The sequence below is a fragment of the Hydra vulgaris genome, chromosome 07, assembly GCF_038396675.1.
Source record: "Hydra vulgaris chromosome 07, alternate assembly HydraT2T_AEP".
In the NCBI taxonomy this organism is placed as follows: domain Eukaryota; kingdom Metazoa; phylum Cnidaria; class Hydrozoa; order Anthoathecata; family Hydridae; genus Hydra; species Hydra vulgaris.
Genome location: NC_088926.1, coordinates 15,586,085 through 15,601,297, shown reverse-complemented (window position 1 = coordinate 15,601,297; position 15,213 = coordinate 15,586,085). Strand labels below are relative to the sequence as shown.

The 15,213-nt window shown below is 29.3% G+C and overlaps 1 protein-coding gene across 8 annotated transcripts in view; it reads left to right on the top strand.

The window, feature by feature from the left end:
• The window catches only part of LOC101237519 (voltage-dependent L-type calcium channel subunit alpha-1D), a 194,449-nt gene that overhangs the window by 31,793 nt on the left and 147,443 nt on the right, over positions 1 to 15,213 (top strand). For 6 of the 8 annotated variants that reach the window (XR_010639593.1, XM_065801179.1, XM_065801180.1 and 3 more), the window contains exon 4: positions 14,813 to 14,968. Coding sequence is in view for 7 of the 8 variants with exons in the window: in XM_065801179.1 (XP_065657251.1) it covers positions 14,813 to 14,968 (156 nt within the window). In the remaining variant the exon portion in view is untranslated. Of the gene's footprint in view, positions 1 to 10,626; positions 12,834 to 14,812; positions 14,969 to 15,213 lie in introns of those variants that run through there. The other 2 variants (XM_065801184.1, XM_065801183.1) reach the window with 1 other exon arrangement.

Genomic DNA, 15,213 nt, shown 5'->3' with positions numbered 1-15,213 from the left:
ATCTTAAACATATTCACAGTGCTGTATATATATAAATTAGGTTAGTGGGCAATTCCGCTGTTACTTACGGGACATTTTGATTTTTGTAAAGTCACATTTTTAGATATACATTTTTTGTTTTAACAGATAAGATGTTTATATATTGATTAGATGTTTATATATGAATCATGTCATTTGTTTTCCTGTATATTGAAATTTTTGTTCAATTGTTATAAGTTTAGGAATTATAGTTGATTATATGTTGTGTTACTTACAGGACACAAATAAACATTGCATTAAACCTGTTGTTTTCAGTTTAATATTTCAAACCAAATATTTTATCAACATAAACTGGCTACTTAAATTAAATTAAGTATTTATTATTCTGCATAAAATTATTCAAAAGATTGTTTTAGCTTAAGTGAATTATTAATTTTTAACTTTTAATTAAATAAAACAATAAGAAGAAATATTAATTTGGAAATACGCACTTTCAAGTTGATCGTCTTGGTAAAATATCATTTTCAACCTTATTGGACATGGCAGGTTGAGACTCACTGGATGTCATAGAAGATCCAATGACACAGTCTCATCTTGTTTTTGTAACTGGTGTGCAGTCTCATCTCGTTCTTTTAACAGGTGTACAGTAGATTGTTCCAATGAGCTTAGATTCGCTATTTCCAAGTTAACTGTAGGTGAGTCTTAAGTTTGTACCTGGTGTGCAGTAGATTTTGTAACAAGTATGTAGTAGATTGTTCCGATGAGCTTAGATTCGGTGTTTCCAAGTTAACTGTAGATGAGTCTTCAAGTTTGAAACTGGTGTGCAGTCTCATCTGGTTCTTGTAACAGGTGTTCAGTAGATTTGACAGTAGTTTATAAAAGATTTCACAAAATTTACTGAGAATCGTAAGTTGCGAGAAGCAATCATTCTGGTAACACCAGGGCAGCATAACAAATTGTGTAAAAACAATAGAGTACACAAGCTCATTGCCGAAGAGTACATACAACTAAAAGTACCAGGTGCAGTATTGTCTATTTCTTTTTGGTAAATGATGCCAAAGCTGTAACAAGAAAGCTTAAGACACCATTGTTATATTTTATTATTCTTATTAAACATAAACAATACAGATTGTTGATCAGTTAAAAGCTTGAAATGCTTTCCAGTTAGTAGATGGCATTAATGCGAACAGATTCTATAACAGCACATGCCTCTTTTTCAATAGGGGGATTTTTTAGCTCGGATTGATATTACAATTGCAAAAAAAAGCAACTGGTCTGTCATTTTGATTAAGAAGTCCTGTATCAGATGCATGGGTTTCTAATGGTTCATTTTCATAATTAGAACACAACAAGCTGGACATTTATATCTAGGATGCACAATATTTCCATAAAAGAAGCAAACCTTTTTTTTTAAAGGTGTTGTTACTGTTAGGAATGGCAGCAGATGTGGTGAGAATTTCTGTTTTCTCATTAGAAACAGATGCTGTAAAAGTACGTTTTTGGTAAACTGAAGATAGATAATCTTCAGAATACTTTTGAGCAGATTCGTAAGTTCTAGCTTTGTCAAAAATAACTTCTACTGTCATGCCTCAATTTTTGAGAAATCGTTGCTTATATATATATCTATATATATATGTATATATATATATATATATATATATATATATATATATATATATATATATATATATATATATATATATATATATATATATATATATATATATGTATATATATATATATATATATATATATATATATATATATATAATTTAGATTGCTAACTAGTAAGCTATGTAAACTCTATAATCTCAAACATTATTATTAGCAAAAGAGAAAAGTTTACTGAAGTTCGTGCAATATTATTATTTTTTGATCCCTTTTTTTTGATTTCACAACAATATACAAACTTGTCAAAAATGAACAGTTACAAAATAATTTTATTCAACGCTAACCGAAGATATATATTCAAAAAATTCATTAAAATAAACTTAAAAAGCATTAAAAAGTACATTAATATAAAAATACGCAATTTTGTAGAATTTATTATAAGCTATATAATTTAAAACGCGTATTAAAAGGAGTTAATTTAGTAGGATGGGGGTTAGAAATATTTAAGCCCCCGGTTAATCCATTTCGCCCATGGGGTCGTCCATAAAGTGCGTACGCTTTTTTTTCGTCTACCTATTCATCCCCCCCCCCCCCCCCCCGCAGTTTGCAATGCGCTTTTTCAAGTACCCTCCACCTCCCTAAAATTACCTATGCTTTTAGCCTATTTATCTAACATTTTATGAAATTTTTTTAAATTTAGTGTCTCCTTTCGTTTATAATTGACCCACTGCCCTCCCATCTCATATACGCCATTTGCAGACCCCCTTTATTTTAAAACAATTAAACTCTCGGGGTCAATTTATTTCAAAATAGAATTTCGAAAAATAAAACCGGGTAGTTAACTTTTCGAGGAGTTACTTCATTTAGCGTCACCGGCTCTATGACATCACTGAAAATCATGCTAATTATGCAAATATAAGAATTCGAATAATTTCCTCTTAATTTCTGTAGACACTAGATAATCGGTATCGTATAAGTCGATACAGAGAAGAATGGTCTCGTATCGCGTGGTATCGCTCATATACTAATGTCGATACAATCAGTATCGGTTCGATACCACTCGATACCGAGAAAGAAGGTCTCGTATCGTGTGGTATCGCTTATGTTCCAATGTCGATACTATCAGTATCGCTTCGATATCAAACGATACCGATAAAAAAAAGAATCGTAAAGTATCGCATGGTCTCGAATTGAGACTCTCAATAAAACAAAAAATTAAAATGTAACTTATTGAATTTTTTATTAACAAAATACAAGTACAATTGCTTTTTAGAGATTTAGTTATTGTTTTTTAATAATCTACAATACTTAGGCTATTATCTTTGCCAATATATAATATTGATAAAGAATAAAGCAAAGATAAGTTTGATTCATGTCCTATATCACTTTCATTTTCTTGTTCGATTGGTCATTTTTTAATGTAACTTTCAAGAGCGGAATAGTTCTACATTATAAATACAAGCTTATCTGCCTTGTCAATATCGAGATTGTATCTACGATCAGTGATGACAAAACCAGAAGCAGAAAATGCTCTTTCAGATGATGCAGAGGTTGGTGGAGTTGCCAACCGTGGAGATCTTGCAACACCCGAAAGAATAGGAAGTTCCGCTGCATGCTGCTTCCACCATGCTAAGGTGTCAGTTTTTTCTGCATTTTTGGATCTTATTGTTTTTTGGTATTTTTCCATTTCAAGTTTAATAGGAGGGTTTTTGAGTATATAATGTGAATTAGTATCTTCCTTATACTTGCTAAAATAATATTGTACTCATTTTTCTCCCAACCTTGTGCATTATCAGAAACGGAATCGTTACTATCGTTGTTATTACTGGAGCTTGAGACAAACAATGAAGAATTCTCAAAGTATTCTTTGGTTGTGGGATGGTTTTCAACCACCCCACAACCAAAGTTTTTGAATATTTTTATCGTCAACATCAAGAAGATGTCCACGAAAAAATGGATGAAGGTAATGTCCTAGTGCAAATGCGGGTAATTTACGACCTTTGTCTGGGAATCTCTTATTTAGTTCTGATAATAAATCCTCCAAAAATTTTTCTACTAATTTGTTGTTTCCATGAGTAACATAATTATTTTTTTCTTTCTCGATGAAGTTGATGAGTGCTGATACTTTCCACAGTGACACGTCAATTCGGATCTCTGTGTCAGAAGATAAAAAAACTGATAATTCTTTGACAGATTTAAGCACTGGAATAATAGCTTCAAAAAGTAAGAGCTGTTCATCTGTAGGTACGGTTTTTTTCCAATCATCACCTTCTGTATCGCGTAAGTATATGAGTGGAACCTTCAGTCGAAGCATGACGTATCGTAATGGCTGTTCCATCTCGTGGTTACTGTGGAGGATATTTTGAGATAACTCACATCTAACCTAGAACAAGCACCTTTCAACGAAGCACTGAAGGCTGTAGATTTATGAAGTCTGGTAGTAAGTGAGCTGGCTTTAAGAAAAACATCTTTCATTTCCGGGGTACCCTCAACTGTTCTTTGAAGTGCAGTGTTGAGTTTGTGATTACTGCATGTAAAAGAACCTTCTTCTTAAAGACACTGCGATCACTGCATGTAACAGAACCTTCCTATTAAAAACACACTGCTGTTTAGAGCACATGCCATATTTGATGCCTGATCAACAACACACAGTTTATTGGGTACTTTTTTTAATGGTTCAGTGTATGAGATTGTGTTATCAAGTGCTTTTGCAATGTTGATACCAGTGTGTCGCTCTTTGAATAGGCACACTTCTAATGTAAATTTCTTTAGGGCAAAGTCTGGCGAGATATAATGTAATGTCACGGACATGTATGAATCATTTGCCCTTGATGTCCAGTGGTCGGTGGTTATGGCAACCTGATTAAGATCTATGAGCTCTTTTTCCATAACTTCATGCATTACTACCTTCAGTGTATGGTAAAGCTGAGGGAGTTTATTCTTTGAGAAAGTCGTTGAATGTTTTATTGTGGCATTTGGTAATATTTTGTTCATAAACCTCTTAAATTTTCAGAATCAGCAAAACTGAACGGCAAGCACTCAGTAGCAATCAAAGTAATGATGTCATGATCAACTACTAATTGACGCCGATCTTGAAGTGGCCATTTTTTTGTAATCGTTTTCATCGGGAGAGTAAGAGTTTTGAAGGCTACATCTTTTGCGGATCCAGAAGCACCTGCCTCGATTACGTTTAGTTCTTCATCTACTTGTGATCTCCGCTCGTCTTCTTTTTTTTGAAGTTCGATGAATAACTTCCCATGTTGTGTTTGAATATGCTTTCGCAAGCCAGTAGTATTTGCTTGCTTTGTTGCAAGCTTATTTCCACAAGTCTTACACAGAGCAGATTCTCCTGAAAATGTAAAATACAGTTTAATAACAAATAAAATGATTTTACTTCTTTATTATTATTTTATTTTATTCTTATTAAAAACAACAGAGCCGGGACGCTTTGAACTCACTTGGGGCCTGAGGCAAAATTAAGTTTTGGGGGCATTTACTGTAAATTTTACCTCTAAAAAATGTCAAAAGATTTAAATAATTTCAAAAATATTATTACCAGAAAAAGACCCTTTGATAGGTGTGAACTTAATTTTTTTTTTTTTACAATTAGTTACTAGGTATCTTTATATGAAACAAAAACAAATTCAGAGTGGGCCGGCATACAACCTGGCCATCAATTTAGCACACTGTGCTTTGCGATTTATGAATTATTGCTCCACCAATTAAATAATTTTTTTTTAAAATCTTAATAGTTAATAAACAATAATAGTTATAACGTGAAAAAGTAAAAAAACCTGCATTTTTAGTTAAAAAAAAATTAAAAAATCTTAAATTCTCATGAAAGACTTCCGCTTGGCCACACAAACTTACAAGAACGCAAGTTAAGTTATTATATCTAACAATAATTCTGCTGGTAATTAATTTTAGAATTATTTCCCGAAATTGCCGGCAATTACCTTTTGAGATAAAGTATGAAAAATACTTAGTAAGTAGTGCTTACCTATATTTTTCTTGAAATAATCCCAGATTAAAGATGTTGTAAAAGGCATAACGAGTGAAGATTAGTTTTCTTTAATAACTAAAGTATACTTATGTTTAATTGTTTAAAACCAAAGTTTAGTTGTTGAATGTTGAACACAGAACCAAGCGAGAGTTACGATACCACGAGAGATTTGATTAAAGTAACTATACCAGAAGAGAAATTAAAATATGAATGCAATATTACACAATTAATTAAATTAAAGTAACTGTAGTGACTGTTACGAAATCAATTCCCTTTGAACAATCATTTCTAATAAGCGTTTAGAATAATTATTAACGATTGCATCACAAGCAATTCCCTTTGGAGAATTAAATGAAAAACTCTAATTAATGATAGTTACAAAACTAATTCCCTTTGAACAACCATTTATAATACTCGTTTAGAATAATCATTAACATTGAATGACAAGCAATTTTCTTTGGAGAATTATATGAAAAACATTCTTTAATGATTGCAAAACTATTCTCTCGGAGATTATATCCGCACAGAAAATTTTCGCTTGAATGGAATAAAAATTCGATAGAGTTTGAATAACGACATGGAAAATTACACATTGCAGGGTCTGATCCAGGTCATTGTTCTAAGGGGGTGTCGGACCAAAAAAATAAATAAAAAATATGGTTCGCGTTTTTTCAAATAAAACAACTGTTTCATTTGATATTTAGAATGATTTTAGAAAGGTTATAAGATAGTTAGTAATAGTAAATATATTGAATGGTTATGTAAATTCTTTTATTTTTTCTTATTTTTTTAATTTTATCAATTATATTTTGAAGTTTGACGTTTCTTAGGTAGGGGAAGGGGATAGTTACCCCGAATACTAACAATACCAATATAACCGATAACTTTTGATAATAATATTGATATCGATACCGCAAGGTATCGCACCGAGACCAAACGATACCAACATAACCGATACTTTCGATACCAGTATCGCGTGATCTCGATATCGATACTGTATGGTGTTGCAGCGATACCAAACGATACCAGCATAACCGATACTTTCGACACCGGTATGCGTGATCTCGAAGTCGATACTGTAAAGTATTGCATCGAGAACAAACAATACCAAACAGTACCAACATTAACGATACTTTCGATACCAGTGTCGCGTGATTTCGATACCGATACTGTATGGTATCGCACCGATACCAGACGAGAAATCGAGACTCGAGACCGATTATCTAGTGTCTAAATTTCTGCGAAAACATTTGTTATTGCAGAATTAGAGCTTTAGGAAATATATGATTCAAACAAAGCTTTTCAAATCATTGATGAACTGAATTTAGTGATTTGTCCTGTGAATCTCCATAGTATAATGACAACTAAATGTCAACCAAGAGACTAAAATTTTTATTTTTTATTGCCTACATTATTAGGTATGCTACATGAAATTTTTTTATTGAATAAATTCTAGGTTGTTATATATTATTAGAAGGAGCTTCTATTGAATATTTTAAAAGTGAAAAAATTATTAAAATCAAACGATTCCACAAAAAGTTATGACGTTTTAAGTACCGATTTTTAGATATATGGATTTGTTGATAAAATTGTGGTCAAAATAAAGTTTTTTTTAACTAAAATTGTTATAACTTTGCCAACTCATATATATATGCCTAAAACTTAGTTTCAATAGATAGATATAAGAACAGCCTACACATTACACTGTCATACACCCTTAGGGTGTATCTGGTAGGCTAGAGGGGCCACCCAACCTCCACCTTCACTGTCATATTATCAATAATTCATCTTTAAAAGTATTTTTTTTTTTTTATTGCTAGTTTTTATATGCAAGTAGTTGTTTTTATTTCCTTCTAGAACAAATACGAGAGGTTGATTTTTGAGTCAGGGTGTATGTGGGGTTGGGGGAAGCACCGTATTATTAAAAACACCCTATTAAGGTGTAAGACCCCTCAAAAATCATTAAAGAATCAAAAAATATTTTTTGTGTAATTCTGACACAAAATTTATCGCTGAACTCGAATTTGAAAACCATTTCTTCAAGTAAGATTTAATTCTTGAGATATAAATCTATTCCTTCAACTGGGTAAATTTGATCTGCCTAGCAACACACATAGCAACAGGTTTTTAATCAGAATTGCAAGCTATTTATTTTTTTATTTTTTTTTGTCATTTAATAAACTTTTTTAACAATGGGTAAATCATGTAGAGTCAAACAAAGTACTCGAATTAAAAAATACAGAAAATTTCATTTAAATAGATACACTAAAACTTTGCCAATCGATTCATCTCTATCAGTTGCTCTTGTTATTAGTTATAAAAATGACCATATTTCTTGTAAAACTTCTTTAAATTTATCGATACCTTCAATAAAAATTGAGACAACTCAGCATAATAAAAATAAAACTATTGGTTATTGAACTGTTGGTATTGAAATTTTGTCTGGTGTAATTAATCAACTATGTTGTAGACAATCAGAATTCAATCTTTCAGAATGTTTCCTCAAAAAAAGGACTCAACTCAATGTTTAATATTTGCTGCTCTAACTGCAATGAAAAAAATGAATTTTGTACTTCAAAGAAATATTCTTGGAAAAAATTTTGAATGTAAATAATAGAATAGTTTATTCAATGCGTCATGTGGTCAAGTTATTTCAGGATTAGAAAAGATTACATCTTTAATGAACATTCCTAAACCTATGATTAAAAATGATTACAACAAAATAAATAAATCTGTCTCTGATTGTGCTAAAATTGTTGCAAAAGAAACAATAATTGATGCTGTTAAAGAAATTTGTCAATCTTCTTCAAATATTGTTGACACTGCATTATCAGCTGATGGTAGCTGGCAACATAGTGGGTTTTCGTCATTAAATGGAGTTATTACAGCAATATCAATGGCCACAGGTAAAATTCTTGATTACGAGCAAATGAGTCGGTCATGCAAAGCACGTAGTCTAAAATTAAAACTTAAAGAAAATAATCCTTTTGGATTTGAAGCTTGAAAGTTATCACATGTTTGTAAATAAAATTATAAGTGGCTCTGCTTCTGGCATGGAAGTAATTGGTGCACAAAGAATATTTGGTCGTTCTATTTCACAAAGTAAACTAAGGTATGTTAACTATTATGGTGATGGCGATTGTAAAAGCTTACTCTTTATTCCTGGTATATATACTCTTCAAGGCTGTTCAACCATAAACAAAAAGCGTTTAATTTTCATAGAGTATTAAAATCGACCAACATTTTAAAAGCGAAAACAAGTTATTCGTGGATGCAAAAAAAAAAGATGACACAGAGAATGACCAAGAAGGTTATCTATATGATTCTGGTTCGTGTTCTTATGAACAACAGATTTTAAATTGAGTATTTGACATTTTTATTTGGTAAAGTTGTTAATGTAATATTTAAATGCTGTTTTCTTAAGTTATCAATTTCTAACCTCCTGGCCATCTTATCTCATTAACCGTATGTCAGATTTGCATGAAATTTTCACCAAATGTTTATTGCTTCTAGTTTTATAATTGGAACTAAAAATTTTACAATACTGTTCGGAGTTTTTGATTTATAGAAGATTTAGTTCACAAGAATGCATTTTTTTAAATACGCCGTTTTGAAAAACTCAGCATAGCTTAAATACTTTGGTTTTTAGAACAATTTTGGTTCAGTTTGTAGATTACTATGTTGTTAATCATATGCCAAAAAGTCATATTCTATATGCTTTCGGTTACTGAGATAGAATGGCTGGGGTGGCCTAAACATTTTTGGGTGTTTTAAATTAATTTTATTAATTGCCATTTTATTTCGTAACCATGGCAACTAATAAATTTGATTTGGATTATTTAAAATCCTGTTATATAGTTGTTTCTCAGAATATACTTGGTTTTTTATTAAAGAGATTTTTTCAATAAATATTTTTTTGAGGGGTCTTACACCTTAATAATTTTACACTAATAGTAATATTATTACTAATAATAATAGTATTACTATTAGTTTTACTGTTTCCATTCAAAAATCAACAAATAAATTTCAAAATGAAATTATTAAAATTCTTACAATTTAACTTTTCACTCATTTTATCTAAATAAAGCAACATTATAAAATTATTAATTATGACAGTAATAATATAAACAAACAATAATATAAACCTTTTTAAGTTAAAAAGGTTTATATTATTGTTATTTAATATTAATTTATTGTTATTGTTCTTAAAATATAACAATGTGATTATCAATAATAATAAAATTTAACCTGCAAAGAAATATATCTCGTAACCCCCCCCCCCCCCCCCCCCCCCCGCAAATGATTAAATAAAAAGGACATTAGGTACCAAAATTGTGCACCTAAATAGGGTATCAATGCCTCTGAATCTGGCAACGAAATTTAGCAGGAACATAAAAAATGTGCTAAATCGAGTGTCAGAAAAATTGAGAGTTTGTCAGGCTTTATCTTCAATAATTCCTTGATGCAGAAAGTAAAAAACCGTTTTGCCAAAACTTTTGAATATCAACATATCTACTTATAAAGTTCATTATTTTATTCAAAAAACACATATTATTAAAGTTTATTCATTCAAGTTTTTAAAAATATCTATGTTGGTATGAAATTCCGAAAAATAAATCAACATAAGTCTGCACAAGATTATAGAAAAAAGGAAATTAGGTACCAAAATTGTGCGCCCAAATAGGATATCACCGCCTCTGAATTTGGCAATAAAATTTGGCAGGAATATAAAAAATGAGCATACTCGAGTGTCTGAAAAAAATAGAGTTTGTCAGGCTTTATCTTCAATATTAGCTCGACAGAGAAAGTAAATAACAGTTTTGAATATCAATAAACCCACATATAAAATTCGTCTTTGTAATCAGAAGACACATATTATCCAAGTTAAATCATTCTATTTTTGAAAAAGTATCTATGTTTATATGAAATTCTAAAAAATAAGTCAACGAAATTTGGTACAACCTCTATCTCTAAAATCAATCTTCAAAAATCGTTCCACAAAATTTTAGCACATTATCAGTTCCGTAAAACGCGATTTCCGCATACCTAACATTATCAGCAAGTTGGTCATCTTCATTAGAAATAATTTCATGGTCTGAAGATTACGTTAGTTCCGAGTATGACAGTAAATATTTATCAGGAAAAAAAAAATAGAAAGAAAAAAAAAAAAAAAAAAAATAGAGCTTAATAGGGCTATTGTTCCATTTATAACAATACTAGGACCAATATTCTTAAATCAAACCATTTCTTTAAATTGTTTTTCGATGTGTTACTACAAAAACTTGTCAGTGAAAAAAATAACAATCATTCAAGAAGGTGCTTCAATAAAACAAAAAATATAATTGTCAACAAAGCATAGAATGAAATAAGTTGATGTTATATTTAATGATATCAAAGCATTTACAGCAGTATATTTTGCGATGAGTATATTAAAACTTTCTTGTATCCATGATTACTTTAGACAAAAACAATAGGATTTTGCTGTTTTATTTTTTAGTAAAGTAATGCCCCATTATTAATTTAAATATAACTATTATACTAAAGTTGGTTTGCTTAAATATCTTTATATCATCACCAAACACCACAGCTACCACATGAGTCGACTGTAGCCAATTTTCCAAGGAGACTACTTATATAAAATAAAGGTTGCAGCAAAGGTATAGTTAGCACTAATTTCACTATTTAATTACGATAATGAAGTTGCAAGTTGTTAATAGAAAGAAATCAAGTATGTGGTATAGTCAAACCTTTCCTCACCTATTTCCTATTTGAAATAGGCATTCATAATGCTTTTATATTTGAGTCATGGTTTACTGAACATGGTGCCTACAGTCATCTAGTTTTTGATTTTCTGGGTTTTCTGGATCATGAAGAACTTACCGAGAAGCTAGAAGAAAATAATCTAAAAGTAGTAGTATTGATTCAAATAAGTAAACTACATTATTACGCACAAATGTTGGAATTTAAACCTTTGGCAAACAATAAGCCAAGTGATTTTTTGCAAAAAAATGTTTTTGAGTTGAAAAATTTCTTCAGATACTCAGCCTTAGCACCATTCAAAAGGTATTGGTAGATCACATATATACTGCTAATGCTACGTGTACCTTGATTCAGCCAGTGATTTTCAGTCTCTAATTGTTGGATGTTGGAATATATGACATTCATTGTTTTTATTTTAGAAATTTTGTATTTGTGTTAACTAAATATAATAACACAAAAAATCTTGTGTTTTGACTACAGGTATACGTACCGTAAAAACACTATAAAAAGCACATTTCAATAACTTTATTATTATTTGCGTTTGAGAAAAACTGTTTTGAATGTGTTTAGAGTTGCTTAAAATCAGTTCTTCCCAGCTAGTTTGATTAGTTTTTAAGAAATAGTTTTGTTGTTATTGTTAACTGAACTTTTGTTGTTTTTTGTATATGTACCCAAAAACTGCATTTAATTTATCGATTGTATCTCTGCAGCTAGTGAACCTATGAAGCTGAAATTTGGCGTGTCCTAATATTATTTGATCTGCTTTAAATAAAACCAGTTACTGCTAACTTAATCTTGGAGAAAATACCCGATGCACCACAAAAACCACAAGATGGCATAACTAAAAACAACATTGTTGTTTTTAAAATAACATTTTATAAGCTATACATGTGTTCTCGCTTTTTACTATGATTATATTTGATTCTATGTAACCTCTTGATTCTAAAGATGTCATTGCAGTGTTTTAAACAAAGTTTGCATTGTGTTTTTTACGTATTAGAAATCAATAACATTTTTAGAACATAATAATTGCAAGAATTTATTAAAACTTACTTTGTGTTTGAACCTAGAGCAAAATCTAAATTTTTACTTGAAAGTTGTTTTTTAGTATTTAGATATGTTCTGTAAGTGACTAATGTACTTTAAAATGTTTAACAATAATTTTTTTAATCAAATAGAGTTAGAAAAAAATAACATAGATATAGCATAAGAAGGAAGCCAAAAGAAAGAAAGAAGAAACTAAAGAAAAATTTATTAAATGTAAAGTTGAATGTTTTTGCAACAAAAGAAATGTCAAGCTTTTGGCCTAAAGCAATGTCCTAATTGTCTTGATGTTCTCCGTTCAATTTGCAGCAAAGTGAGTTGCAGAGTTGATGGTGTTAAACCGGTTATGCTTTTACCAGCAAACCAGCACTTCTCCACATCTAAAAGACTGATTTATGACCATTATAACGAATGCAACAACAATAAATAATCTAAAGTAATTTAATAAAGTCTGCAGCCATTTTAGATGTCTGTGTTATTACTGCTGTGTTCAAATATTGTTTTTAAGAAATATATATATTATTTTCTTTAAAAAAAATCAAATACAATGGTAATTTATTGTTGTTTTTTATTTCAAAACATAGTCTATAAAGTGAATTCTACAAAATGTACCCCAAAAACAACAATAATACTTCCTTTCTTTATGAGGGTGTTATAAAGATTTATAACTACTTAAGAACAAAAAACTTTTTTCAGTATCTAGTTATAATCCATAGGTAATAGAAAAACTATATTTTGCTAACTTATTCTCTGATATGGCTTCTAGGCTCCTACAAAACAAAAAAAACTACACACTTTTATAATTGAAATATTTATTCTAGTGCAAATACCAAAGTATTTAACAAATAAAAAAACCACTAAAGCTGCTTTAATTTATAGGCATAAAACTTGACATATTAGCTATCATAATATATCAAGTTTTTTGAATCCTGAATCTTTTTCTACATGCTAGGTCACTTAAGCCAACATTGTGGTTTTTGCGGTACGTATACCTGTAAAGGGTGGAATTATAATTATCAAATTATGTAAATTCGGAAAGTTCCCCATCAAATTAATTAGTTTTCTTTTTAGATATTTAAATTTTTTTACTACTCTCCCCTACCTAGGGGAGAGCGGGGGTAAATCTCAGATTTTTTGGAAAAAAATCTCAATTTCAATTTATATAACTAATAACTACATCTGGATTCTACAGATGTAGTTACATCTTTTTAGTTATATTAAGAATAACTACAGGATTTTTTCAGATCTAATTACATATGGAAAAAAATCAATTAATAATGCTTTATTTTAAACAGATGTAGTTATGTATATAACTTTTTTCAGATGCAATTACATCGGGAGGAAATTATTCCAGATATTATTGAACTTGAAAAAAATTTCTCAGATGTAGTTGTATCTTTATAAGGATGTTGTTGTGGTCATTGAGTTTCCATTTGTGTTTTATATTTTTGACATGTTTAAGTAGAAAAAAAAAACAGAAGATTTTGAACAAAAATGTACAGATGATCTTGGACTACTCCACAAATTTTTTGGACCGATGTAGTCAAAAAATATTTTAAAGTTCAACAATAATAAAAACGTTCAAATACTTAAAATTTATGAATTACTAGAGTTAAATCTAGATGGTAACAAACTGATGAAAAATTAGTAATCATTGTTTTTATCCAATATGTATTCAATATGTATTTTGTCCAATATGATTATTATCCAATGAATACTTAGACCTACATATTTAAAATATTAATCCCTGTTTGTAATGATTTTAATAAAAAAAGTTCAACATTAAATTATGTTTGAAAAAAAGATAAATACAGTCTGTTAACTGATAAATTCAAATTAGAGTATTTTATTTGAACTATCAATTAAATAAATAAATTATTTAGAAAAAAATTATTTAAAAAAAAGTTTAGATTGTAAAAAATTTCTCTTATATATAAAACTACCTCATAAAACTTAAAAATAATTTTGTTTTTGTAACAAAAAGCCGTTTAATTCTTGATGAATCAAAAAAGTTAAAGACCAAGAAATTAGCAATTTTGTTGTAATAAATTATCATTTTGATATAAATATTTTCAAAAAATATTGTTTATTATGTTTTCCTAAACCTTTTCCTAAGAGATGTCTGCTGTATGCAAGACTATCAGTCCCTGTATGCAAGAGAATCGGTTACTGTATGTAAAAGAATCGATTCCTGTATGTTAGAGACACTCCTAAAAATTGTATTTCAAAAAATTCATGGTATTTTAATTTTTTTTTAGAAAAACATGAAGTGAGGTGAATGATTTTGAGATCCGTTTCTGATTTTTCTAAATACAATTTATATATTATAGAAAAAATTGTAAAATCTTTTTTTTTTAGTTCAACATGAACCAAATATATAGACATTTAAACCCTTTGAATTTTTTTCTTCTTTAGGTCTTCATGTTTTGCTTGCCACAATAATAAAATCACTCGCGTTACTATTTCATGTGTGCATTTTTACATGCTTTGTTATTTCAATGTATGCAATTATTGGAATGTCTTTTTTGAAAGGAAAATTTCATTATACATGTTTTTGGGATTCAACAAATGGTAACTTATTAGTTCCTAATTTTTAATATTACTTTTTTATATACACATATAAAATTACAACTACTATTTTATATATATATATATATATATATATATATATATATATATATATATATATATATATATATATATATATATATATATATATATATATACATATATATATATATATATATATATATATATATATATATTAGGGCTGTTCATGTGAACACAGGAAAAAAAAATTTTTCTCGGATTTGAAT